Source organism: Rana temporaria, chromosome 11 (genome assembly GCF_905171775.1).
Source record: "Rana temporaria chromosome 11, aRanTem1.1, whole genome shotgun sequence".
Classification (NCBI taxonomy): Eukaryota; Metazoa; Chordata; class Amphibia; order Anura; family Ranidae; genus Rana; species Rana temporaria.
The window spans coordinates 17,286,153-17,299,236 of record NC_053499.1 but is presented as its reverse complement, the minus strand read 5'-3'; the positions used below and the strand labels follow the sequence as shown (position 1 = coordinate 17,299,236).

The 13,084-nt window shown below is 44.6% G+C and overlaps 1 protein-coding gene across 1 annotated transcript in view; it reads left to right on the top strand.

Moving 5' to 3' along the window:
• Positions 1-12,179, top strand: part of LDLRAD3 (low density lipoprotein receptor class A domain containing 3) — a 183,511-nt gene extending 171,332 nt beyond the window's left edge. The window contains exons 5-6 of the mRNA XM_040328078.1: positions 9,232-9,577; positions 11,190-12,179. Of these exons, the coding sequence (XP_040184012.1) occupies positions 9,232-9,577; positions 11,190-11,427 (584 nt within the window). The 3' untranslated portion in view covers positions 11,428-12,179. The remainder of the gene's footprint in view (positions 1-9,231; positions 9,578-11,189) is intronic.
• The last annotated feature ends 905 nt before the right edge of the window (positions 12,180-13,084 follow it).

Sequence of the window (13,084 nt, the reverse complement as noted above, 5' to 3'; positions counted from 1 at the left end):
AAAAAACACTGGCATTCTGTCGGTAGGATGGCTCGACTCTGTGTGATGTCAGAATTTTTTTGAGGGTGAACCTCCACTTTAAAGACCCAATCCACCTCACTCCTTTTTGTAAACTTATGTGTAAAGCAAGAGAGTTCTCAAACACACCCACTTAGGGCCCTTTCACATGTACGGATCCCGTACCTTTCTCATCCACTTGCTCATCGGGGATCGCTCCGTTGATCCCCGCTGAGACAGGGCAGGCCCTGCACCCTGTCAGATCTCCGCTCTCCTCTATGGGGGGATCAGATGAACACGGACCGTCTGTCCATGTTCATACGATCTGCAGACGGATGGAAAAATAGGATTTTCCTCCGTCTGCAGAATCGGACCATAGCAAACACCCGCTATCCCATAGGGATACATGTATGTCTGTATTTTTTTATATAATTATTTATTTTTTTCATTTTCTGTATATTGCTTAACATCACTTACATATAAAACCAACTTCCATCAAAGACAATGAACATTACATTTATAAATACAAACACGACAAATACATAAAATAAAAAAAATAAAAAACACGACAAAAACAAAAAAGGGAAGAGAAAAAATAAATAAATAAATAAAAAAGGGGGGGGGGAATGGAGTAAATCAATTAATATACCTTCCTCCTCCTCCTCCCTTCCTCCATAGAAACTGTTCCCTATTTGGGTGTTCCCTCCTTTCTTCTCTTCTATTCTTGTATCCCTATCGTGTTTTTCGTGTTTATATCGTGTTTTCATGTATGTCTGTATTAATCCGAAAACGAATGGATGAAATACGCACAAATACGGGCCGCGCGTGTGAAAGGGGCCTTAGGCTCCTTGGTCTCACTCTCTGCCCATTTTTGTTGTCTGTCCAATTCTTTTAGTAAGGCCAAGAAACCACCCAGTAGTATAATATTGTGCCTTTACCAAATGAGAAGGCTGAATATACAAACTCAGTTACAGGAATACAATACTGCAGCCAGAACACTGCAGCCGGACTGGTAACAGGTAAAAAACCTTGGGAACCAATCTCCCCGGTCTTGAGGTCCCTCCACTGGCTAGCCGTAAAGAATCGGGTGACATTCAAAACCCTCTGCCTCACCCACAAATGCACACAAGGAATCGCGCTGCGATACTTATGCGAGAAAATAAAACACTACACTCCAAATCGGGCCCTACGATCAGCTAATCGGAACCTCCTCCACATCCCCAAGTCCCGCTACAAATCTAAAAGAGAACGAAGATTCGCAGTCCAAGGACCGCGGCTATGGAACGCTCTACCTACAGACATTCGGATGGAATTGAACCATCGGGCCTTCAGAAAAAAAATTAAGACGCATCTATTCTAAAGCGTGGCTGGACGACGACATTGGATACAGCGCCTTGCAGCGATTTAGTTCGCATTTGTAGCGCTATACAAGTTACTCACTCAATACTAGACAGAGTGCTACAAAAACACACACATATGTATATACATACACAAACGCACTGCCTATCCTTTCCTAGCAAATGCACTAGTCTATATGCACTAGAGATCTGCTAAAGGTCACTTAGCTTCCGTTGTAGCTGGTCCCCAATTTCCATAGCAAACAGGACTCCAGGCTTTTCAACCAATTGCAGAAAATGTGTTCTTAGTCTTGGCAGTCTTTCTCTTGTTTTTGTAGTGTGGCTTCTAGTATTGTCCCTTGGCAGAGTCCTACTTTCAACTCACGCCACTGGCCTTTTAATCTTGTAAAGTTTGGTAGACATTCCCACATGGGCATAGCTTTTTCGAATTTGGTTTCTACATTTAGTTTCTTTGAGGCACACATTTCTGTCTGCAAACTCTAGATGGCAGTTTAGTATCGTAAATGCCATAGGTCAGATATGTCATAGTCAGGCTATTGTTGATTCTTACTGACAGAACGAACTAGGCTTGGGTTCAGTGTTTGACAAGAGCTTATTTAACCGCTTAACGACCGCCGCATGTACATATACGTCGGCAAAATGGCACGGGCAGGCAGAACGACGTGCCCGCACGTCGCTGTCTTTCCGCGGGTCGACCCCCCCCCCCCCCGGTGCATGCGGTGGTCGGTAAGCCTCAGGGAGCGATCCGGGATGAGGGCGCGGCTATTCGTTTCTAGCCACCCCCTCGCGATCGCTCCCCGGAGCTGAAGAACGGGGAGAGCCGTATGTAAACACGGCTTCCCCGTTCTTCACTGTGGCGGCGCATCGATCGTGTCATCCCTTTTATAGGGAGACACAATCAATGACGTCAGACCTACAGCCACACCCCCCTACAGTTGTAAAGAAACACTAGGTGCAGCATAACTCCTACAGCGCCCCCTGTGGTTAACTCCAAAACTGCAACTGTCATTTTCACAATAAACAATGCAATTTAAATGCATTTTTTGCTGTGAAAATGACAATGGTCCCAAAAATGTGTCAAAATTGTCCGAAGTGTCCACCATAATGTCGCAGTCACGAAAAAAATCGCTGATCGCCGCCATTAGTAGTAAAAAAATAATAATAATAAAAATGCAATAAAACTATCCCCTATTTTGTAAACGCTATAAAATTTTGCGCAAACCAATCCATAAACGCTTATTGCGATTTTTTTTTAATCAAAAATAGGTCGAAGAATACTCGGCCTAAACTGAGGAACAAAAAAAATTATATGTTTTTGGGGGATATTTATTATGGCAAAAAGTAAAAAATATTGTTTTTTTTTTCAAAATTGTCGCTCTATTTTTGTTTGTAGCGCAAAAAATAAAAACCGCAGAGGTGATCAAATACCACCGAAAGAAATCTCTATTTGTGGGGAAAAAAAGGACGTTAATTTTGTTTAGGAGCCACGTCGCACGACCGCGCAATTGTCAGTTAAAGCGACACATTTCCGAATCGCAAAACCTGGTCTGGGCACTTAGCTGCCTAAAGGTCCGGGGCTTAAGTGGTTAACACAATGGGAGCAGCTTAAAATGTGTACCACCTTGGATAATAGTTTACATTGACCACATGTATCACAATGCAATACAATCTCACCTGAAGAAAGTCTAAACAAATTGCTTACAATACAAAGATTCTCGCAGCAACCAGTTGCATTCAGACAGGGATGTTGCACAGATTTGGGACGTGGACCCCTGCCAATGTGATCCTGGCTGCAGAGCATTACAGAGAACTCGGGTTTACTTTTTTCAGGTTTCTATTATTCTGTGTGTTGCTCTCTTTACTGTTCTTTTGCTGTGGCTGCCGGTCCCGGTGAGGACTGAAGCCAGATGCCGTTCCAGTCGCCGAAACGCTCGGGGCTGCCTATGCCGTTCTTTCTGAAAGACGGAGAAGCCTGCCAATTCACCTTCATTATGTCTGTGTTTATACTCTCCTCCAAAATCATTATCGCCCCCAATACTGAGGATTTGGCAGATCTGATGATGTTGTTCCGCTCCGAGGCTGCGACGGAGGATTCATTCTCTGCTCTAAATAAGGAGCCATGCCAATTTATGCAAACGCTTATCTCGGACATTGGATCGCTGGGTTGTTAAATACTTGGCCCGTTTTTTTTCGTAGAGTATCCGTTCCGTCAGCTGAACTCGGTCCAAACAGCCTATTAAGCAAGCTGTGTGACTTTGAGTTTCACCCAAGCCAACACAAAATAACATGGAAAGGAGCAGATTTTTATAGCGCAGCAAACATCCATTCATTAAAGTGAATATTGTACAAACGTCTCACCGCTGCCTAGCTTTAATAAATATTCTTAGTTAAGGGTATATTTACACCGTAGATCTCAAATATAATGGCACACAATGGCTACTTATTTTCCACTATGAGTTGCACCTTTGGACTCCTTTTTGAGTTTGCTACTTTTGGAACAGATTCTCACTTCAGGGCTGCCATGAAGCACTAAGGCTTGGCGATAGTCGAGATAATTGAATCTGATTCGTCACCACAGACTGTTGAAACAAAGTTAAAGACATTCAGACAACCTAAGTATGTTTTGCCTTCCCTGGTTTCCTTCTTTTCCCCCCCTCATTAACATGCTAATAAAATTATTTAAATACGTTTCCGTTATTTATTTATTCCTTATTTTAGGCCCAGTGACTTTGTCATGAAGACACTATGCTTGTAAACCTCAGACATTAAATATGAACAAAGCATATCCCTCTATAGTATGTACTTGTCTCAATCCAGAGCACTAAGTGTCATTTCTGTCTGCTGCTTCCTTCCTCTATCAGCACAAGTCACTTCTGAGGCCTCGTACACACGACCGGTTTCCGAGGAAACCGGTCGTGTGTACATTTTTCATCGAGGAAACTGGTCTGTAATGTGTACGCAAAGCAAGCCTAACAAGGAACTCGACGAGGAAAACTATGTGTTTCGCCCGACGAGTTCCTCGGACGTGTGTACGAGGCCTTACAAGTTTTCCTGACACCAAGAGAAAAATGTTGGCAGGGGAGCGAGCTCTAGCTGATTGACAGCCTCAGCTCTGTTCCTGTGTGAAGGGGGGGGGGATACCTATCCCCATCCTCATCCCCATCCTACCCCCCCCCCCCCCGCTTCTCAACTTTAATGTAACATGTCATTTTGCTTAGGGCCCCATGGAGGTCAGCATCGGCACTGGTCAAGGGATACAAGTGACAGAAGTATAAGGCGACTTGCTTTATCATAGCACAGCCCAGGAGCTCAAACCAAGATGGCTCTCATTATGCTGCGCACAAATCGCTCTTGTGACATTGTACCTGCCGAAGCGCACGATGCACATTTCATCAATGTTTTATTGCTTTGAGAATTTAGGACTACAAATCAGACTTTCAGCCCAGCAGCAAAATGCCAGCAAGCAGATGGCGCTTTGCTCTGTAGAGGAAGACTCGGCCACATTTTACCACTCAATTGTCACATCTTCCTCCTAGAAGCAGAGAGATGGACAAATGGAAGTAAACAATCTTTCCCTTTTTGTAGCAAAACGGTACAGTTTGTTCATTAGAGCAAGGCATGTTCTAAATATGGGGCGGACGAAGATTGTAAAGGAGCCCTGTGCCGTAACACAATTTAGGATCCCATTGACTTTCATCTTTGTTTTGTATGTAGGTGCCAATCGGCTAACAGGGCCCAGTTGAGCCTGTAGGCCTTGTTGCACATTTTGGTTCTGTTTCTTTTTATATCGGACTTTGTGCAATGGGGGAACCCTTGAAATAACTTTTTTAGGTCTCTGGGAACCCCTGCTAATAATTACTATTTCAATAATACAGATGGCTGCCAGAATAAGGAGAGTGGAACACTTGGGCCCCTTTCACAAAACTGCGACTTCAAAGTCGTGCAATTTTTCCACTATTTTGCCACGATTTTCAGGGAATGCCTGTGTAACTGGCACATAAGTCAGACCAAAGTAGTGCAGGGACTGCATTGAAGTCGTAACGACTTGAAGTCGTACTAATATAAATGGTTATCATGGGTAACGACTTGTCGTGCCACTTTGCAGTCCCAAATCGTGGGACAAGTCGTACAAAGTGTGAAAGGGGCCTTAGGGGGGGATTTACTAAAATGGGTGCACTCAGTATCTGGTGCAGCTGTGCATGGTAGCCAATCAGCTTCTACTTTTAGGTTGTTCAATTAAGCTTTGGCAATAAAACCTGAAAGCTGATTTCTATGCAGAGTTGCACCTATCCAGTTTTAGTAAATAACTCCCTAGGGCTGTTGTATAAAAAAAATATTTTGCAGTAATACTAATTAAATGAATGAGATTGGGAAGAATGCCCATTACATTGATGGTGAATGAGAAGAATGCCTCTTACATTGGTGAATGAGAAGAATGTCCCTTACATTGGTTGTCATTAGGAAGAATTCCTTTTTAGATTGGTGATCAGTGGGAAGAATGCTCCTTACATTGGTGGTCATTGGGAAGAATGTTCCTTACATTGGTGATCAGTGGGAAGAATGCTCCTTACATTGGTGATCAGTGGGAAGAATGCTCCTTACATTGGTGGTCATTGGGAAGAATGTTCCTTACATTGGTGGTCAGTGGGAAGAATGTTCCTTACATTGGTGATCAGTGAGAAGAATGTTCCTTACATTGGTGATCAGTGGGAAGAATGTCCCTTACATTGGTGATCAGTGAGAAGAATGTTCCTTACATTGGTGGTCATTGGGAAGAATGTTCCTTACATTGGTGATCAGTGGGAAGAATGCTCCTTACATTGGTGGTCAGTAGGAAGAATGTTCCTTACATTGGTGATCAGTGAGAAGAATGTTCCTTACATTGGTGGTCAGTGGGAAGAATGTCCCTTACATTGGTGATCAGTGGGAAGAATGTTCCTTACATTGGTGATCAGTGGGAAGAATGTTCCTTACATTGGTGATCAGTGGGAAGAATGTTCCTTACATTGGTGATCATTGGGAAGAATGCCTCTTATATTGGTGGTGAATGGGAAGTATGCTGCTTACATTGCTGGTCATTAAGAAAAATGCCTCTTATGTTAGCGGTTAGTAGGTAGAATGTTCCTTATATTGGTACTCCGTAAGGAAAAAAATCCCTCCCCCTTACTCATGGTTTAAAAGATCATTGGCGGTCAGTGGTTACTTATATGAGAGGCAGGCAGCATTGATAAATACTGAAAATAACCCTAGTAATCTCTGGAGGAACCCCATGTTTGCATGGAACCCTGGTTAAGAAAGGCTTCTTTCTGTATTTGGTACCTGACTGCAACTGGTTTTACACACATCCTTGTGGCTCACGGTCTAGTTTTGGCTGGACTATGGAAGTGTTAAAACCTATGTATAGCATTTATTTCTGTCTGTATCTCAACTAGAAAGATTCACCCTACTTTTTGTCCTGGAGACCATTGCCTGCAGGATAGAAAGTGGGAAATCCAAAATGGTACAGTAAAAGGGAAACCTCCCAGTGCTGACACCTGTTCCAGTGACTGTTGTTCTAGAGGACGTATCCAAACTTTGGGGAGATTCCAATCACTTCTGTTGTGTCTTCTGGACAGGACACGGAGAGAAATCGCTCCAATAGGACCAAGAAACTAGCCGGCCATAGATGGTTGCAGGAAAGAAACAGTGTTGATGGGGGGGGGGGGGGGGGATTCCTCCTACTTGGCCATTAAGTTCTTCCGGCGGAGTGGTGGGCATGAGTGTGCAGGGAGTTGCACCCGCCAGGGTACACAGTGATCGATAATCACATGTAAAGTCCGACAGGCTGGTTGTACCCAAGTTGATCACTTAACTTGGGTACATCCAGCATGTCCATACATGGTTCGACTCTTAGCTGGTCCCTGCTGAACCTGCCAAGATTCAAACCATCTATGGCCGGCAGTGACGGGGTTCATAACCATTCAATATGCTGCTCAAAGAAAAAAATATATTATTTGGCTTGTATATATTGATATACATTACAGTTCCTTTTTGTTGTAGGATGAGTTCTATATTGGGACCCAATTGATCCTGACTTATTGCTCTACTGACGCCCATGTGTTCTCCCTACAAGCCTTTAGAGCAGCCTTTCTGAACAATTTCAGCACAGAGGAGCCCTTGAACTTTCCGGCCTCCGGGAACCCCTACTAAAAATTACTATATCTGCTACTCATGATACATTAGCGCAGGGGAGGGCTGGCAGGGGGGGCATGGTGGAAATCTCTCCCCGGGCTGGTGACACTATGCACAGCCACTGGCCGCCACTGCCAAATGCTGTTTTTGCAGAGCAGGAATATGCCTGCTGGAGCTCTGTTAACACATTTAACGGCCGCTGCTCACCTCCCACTGGTGGACTATGATCTAAGGGGGACGGACTCTGATGTAAGGGGGGCCTCTGTGCGGACTCTGATGTAATGGGGGCCTCTGTGCGGACTCTGATGTAAGGGGGGGCCTCTGTGCGGACTCTGATGTAAGGGGGGCCTCTGTGTGGACTCTGATGTAAGGGGGGCCTCTGTGTGGACTCTGATGTAAGGGGGGCCACTGTGTGGACTCTGATGTAAGGGGGCCGCTGTGTAAAAAATCTTAGACTGTTTTCCTCGATCCATCACTTTTCCACGCTCTATGGGCCACTTGACTGGACTTGCCCCCCAGGCCTAAGGCTGCCAGCCCTCCCCTGCATTAGCGTGTGGTCATTGGGAAGAATTACCCCCTTACAGATGGCTAAAAACATCATTGGTGTCAGTGGGAAGTCATCCAAGCGGCAGAAATTGCTCAAGGAACTCCTAGAAATCTCTGGAGGAACCCCAGGGGTCCACGGAACCCTGGTTGAGAAACTCTGCTTTAGAGCAAGCCTTGCAGCCGCCCTTTACTCAAGGCTTCATACAGTACGCTCAGTTGCTGGTTGAACTTGGCACTTGTGTTTTTTAAATTTCCTGCACCGGCTGAACCGTTGGCGTTCTTCCATTTGGGAAGGAACCCTCTCAAGCGAATCTTTAAAAACAGATACCGCTTTGTTTAAAGTTTTTGTCCAGTGCATGCAAGGAAGAAAAAACATTTTAATAAAACCTTGTGTATATTGAAAGGTTTGGTTCCCTTTAGGCCTGGCTCTCTTGCAGGTGGTATGTTGAGTAAGTAAACTCCCAGATTCTGTAATGTCTACAAGAGATTTGATTTGAATTTGGCCGATAAGTGTGCTGCTATAAGGTCTTTCTTATTTTACTTTTTAGTGGTCTTGTAATGAACGGAAATTGTGCGTAAAGGTTTGAAAACATTACCAAGTACAACTTCTCATACAAAAATATCTCTGTATAATAAGAAAATCCACACTGCAGAAAATAAAGCCAGAGTCATTATATTTACAAATCTGATCCACTTTTTTAAAGTAATGACATATCCAAGAGTAGAAAATAAATATCCGATTGACTTGCAAGCACATGATTAAAATCATTTATTCAAAATATCCCCAAACAAACCCATCCATCAGTAAGCAAATTAGCTAAATGGACCAGATATTGAAGAATTTTGCATTAATCCTGCTCTGAATCGACCCCGGTCACATGTGCATAAAAAGTCGTAATAAACATGCCATTTAAAAGACCCCGGGGAAAAGTCTGCACGTACAATAAAATCAGAGTACTGCATAAATAATTGCTGCCTGCCTAGCCTGACTTTTAATGTACAACTTCTATTCTTTCAAAGCGGCTTGTGGCAGAGTTAGTTATTTACTTACGTTTTTTTTTGCATTGGACCCATTGAATTTTTCTATTACTATTACATTCCACCCTAAGCGTTTATAGGCTTTTTTTTTTTTCTGATTGTTCTCCTTTTCTCTCCACAGATGGCGGCAGTAAGAAGGAGTTTGTGTCCTCGGAAAGTCACCTTCTATATTACCCGAGTATCACGTACACCATCATCGGCAGCTCCGTCATCTTCGTGCTGGTGGTGGCGCTGCTGGCTCTGATCTTGCACCATCAAAGGAAACGTACGAACCTGATGAGTCTTCCGGTGCACCGGCTGCAGCACCCGCTCCTGCTCTCCAGACTGGTGGTGCTGGACCACCCGCACAACTGCAGAGTCACCTACAACGTCAACAACGGGGTGCAGTACATGTCGGGCGAGGGGTACCAGCCGCCAGTCAGCATCGAGTCTCCGCCATCCTACAGCGAGGCCGTGCTGGACCACAAGTGAGTCTGTGATTTGTTATGTATTTTTAATTTTTTTGTGGCAATATCATTGAAAGAGGAAGTGAATAAAAATATAATTTATTTACATATATATATACACACACACACACACACACACACACACACACACACACACAGTGGAGCCTTGGATTACGAGCATAATCCATCCATTCCAGGAGAATTCTCGTAATCCAAAGCACTGTTCCGCATTGACTTCAATGGCATGCAATACCGCATGTGGCCAGAGGGTGGGGGGAGGCACCGGTGAGCCTCAGAAACACTCAGAAAGGCCTGAAGACAGCTCAGCTGACCTCGAAAAAAGGCTCAAACACCCGGTAATGGAGTATTTCTGAGCATTTCGAAATGGCTCCGGCGCCCCCGGACATCAGGCCAAATGCAGTACTGCACAACCCATTGGCTTGAATTCTGCTCGTGTTGCGAGACAACACTCAAAAACAGAGTCAGAATTTTTTTTAAATGCTCGTTAACCATGCTACTTGTAAATCGAGGTTCCACTGTATATATTTGGGCACTAAAAAGATCTGCGTTTCAATTGAACCTAATTCCCTTAATGTCATAGATGGAGGCTCACAAATTGCCTTCTTCTGGTCTGGATCAACTGTGGGTATAGAATTGTGTATACAGTATTGAATTATATATATATATACTTGAGTATAAGCCGACCCGAATATAAGCCGAGGCACCTAATTTTACCACAAAAAAAATGGGAAAACGTATTGACTCAAGTATAAGCCTAGGGTGTCCGCCTGCATGCCTCACTGTGCCCATGATTAGACTGACGTTTAACATGAGATTTTTCGGAAGGGGTGCCCGGCTTTGAAAAATCGGCGCTCCCCAGCCATAGGTCCCCCAGACAACAAACTTTGCACACTTATAGAGGAGAAATGGGGCTACATGTGTGCCAAGTTCCTGGTCCGAGAGATACCGGGTCCCAAAATTCACCTGAGAAATTACCATTTAACGTGGGAGTCTATGGAAGGGTTGCCCGGCTTTGAAAAAATCGGTGCTCCCCGGCTGCAGGTCCCCCGGACAACAAACTTTGCACACTTGTAGATGAAGAGTTTGGCTACGTGTGTGCCAAGGTGGGGTCCAGGGGACCTACGGCCGGGCCGTACTGGGTCCCCAAAGTCCGGGAGTTCAGGCGCAAAATGGTGACTCGAGGATAAGCCGAGAGGGGCATTTTCAGCACAAAAAAAGTGCTGAAAAACTTGGCTTATACGCGAGTATATACGGTATGTATAATTTTTTTCCCCTTTTCATTGATTAAACTAGATAGAATTGTGTCATGTTACTATGTCAATATTAAAGCACCAGGTCGACTGAAAAACAATTGTTACTTTTGAAGGATTTTGTACTGAAGGGTGTTTTTATGTATTTGCCACAAAAAGGGGTTGATTTTCAAAAACTGGAAGCCAATCCGCTACAAATATCAGCTTATTCAATAAGACTTTGACAAACAAATCCTGGTTTCTATGCAGAGCTGTACCAGATTGTTCACGCTCCAGTTTTAGTAAATCAACCCCAAACCGTCATCTCCTATAATTTATGAGTAGTATTGTTCTAAATTAGACATTTGTGTTTCCTCACTCAGCTCCCCTCCGCCTTGGTTCTCTCTGCCGCCTCCTCCGTATCCCTCCGACATGGAATCTTACAGCCAGACGGAGCTGCCTCCATACCGGTCCCGGACAGGCAGCGTCAACAGCGCCGGTTCCACAGGAAACACTCTGGACAATGCAAGCAGCACTTGGGATTCCGCCAGCCCCGCCGAAGCACCGGAACCGGTCCAAACAGCCGGAGAGACTCAACTGAGCACAGTGCTGGAGGTCTAAGTTACTGAAGAGACTCTGTCCGGTTAAGTTTACACAGGCGTCACGGGGAGACGGGTGTCCGTTCCTGATGCTAGCAGAGGGCTTCCTGAACTCGGAGGGTGTATTGAGACGCATAATACAGGTTACACACACAAGTGCTCAGTAAAGAGTCTGCTTCACCGTTGGGGAAGAGCATCCGCCGCACGCGACAGATTTCGCCCCTTTGGTACCCATTTTTGTTGGCGACTCTCCCAGCGCCCAACCTTCGACTGTCATGGGTTGGTCTGTGGTATCTTGTTACCAGCAAATATTCCTCATATTTTTTATAGAATCCAGATGTATATTTTTTTAGATTTCTTTTTTTTTCTTCTTTTGTATTTGATATATATTTTCTTTTCCTTTTTTTTTTGCTACCACATATTCTTTGTGAAGCAATAAGGCACTTAAATAGTAGGGAAGATGATCAACGTTCCCCTCCTGTCTATCAACTGCTTAGTTTGGATAGCTGCAAATTAAATGTAGAAAATTCCATTCCAGGCCAGTTCTACATACAGGGATTTTAGAAGGCCACATTTACAACTTTTTGTAATTTTTATTTTTTCCCCACCTTGTTATGCATCTTTGCATAAACGCACATGCAGTAAAACTCAAGGCAGGTTAGTAAAAAGAAAAAAAACACCAAGTCATGCAAAAGTGCATTCATATAAAAGCAGCCAATGTACCGTATTTATCATGGTATAGCGCGCACCCCTAAACTTGCCCCGAATTCCTGTGAAAAAAAGATTTTTTGTACTTACAGTTTTGGTGTCTTCCGGGGCATCCATCGGCGGCCTCGTCGGGTCCGGCGTCCGTCTGCGGCTTCGGGTGTCCTCTTCGTCTGGTCCGGCGTCCTTCTGTGGCGTCCTCCGCGCTCGTTTCCCGCGCCGAGTTTGAATACTGCGCCGACATATACCGAGCGCAGTACACTCGTGTATCGTCGGGCAGGCTCGGCTACTCTCGCGCTGACGTCCTGTACGTCCAGGACGTCAGCGCGAGAGGCGCCGACACTGCCCGAAGATACACGAGTGTACTGCGCTCGGTATATACCGGCGCAGTATTCAAATTCAGCGCGGGAAAGCGGGTATCGCGTATACCGCGCATCCACGGTTTTCAGGGCAAAATAGTGCGCGGTATACGCCGATAAATACGGTAATTACATAACTGAATTTTATTTTTTATGGTTGAACTGGATGGACTTGTGTCTTTTTTTTCAACCTGACTAACTATGAATTTAATTTGACAAGGAGCCAGTCAGGTGTACTGCAATGTATCTGTGCTAACGAGGAATATATTGATCATAGGAGAGCGTAAAGTGAGGTTAACTCATCAGTTTGCTGCTTCTCCTTTCACTGACCAGATGATAATGAACTACTGGAGAAAATAATGTTGGTTTTTTTCTCCCAGGATTCCCAGGGGAACTTGTCAGTCTTTTACAGCTGAGACTTCCCAAAAAGAAGAGTGGGTAAAAGTACGCCAAGGACCAGTGGTGGCTGGTACTAAACTTTTTTTTGGGGGGGGGCGGTCTCTTCCCCAGATTCTCCTCTCAGCCAACCCGGTCTTCTATATAGATCCGCCTCCAGCCTTGATTGGCCAGGAGGAGAACCTGGAAACCAATAGCGAATATTGATTCGCTAGTGTC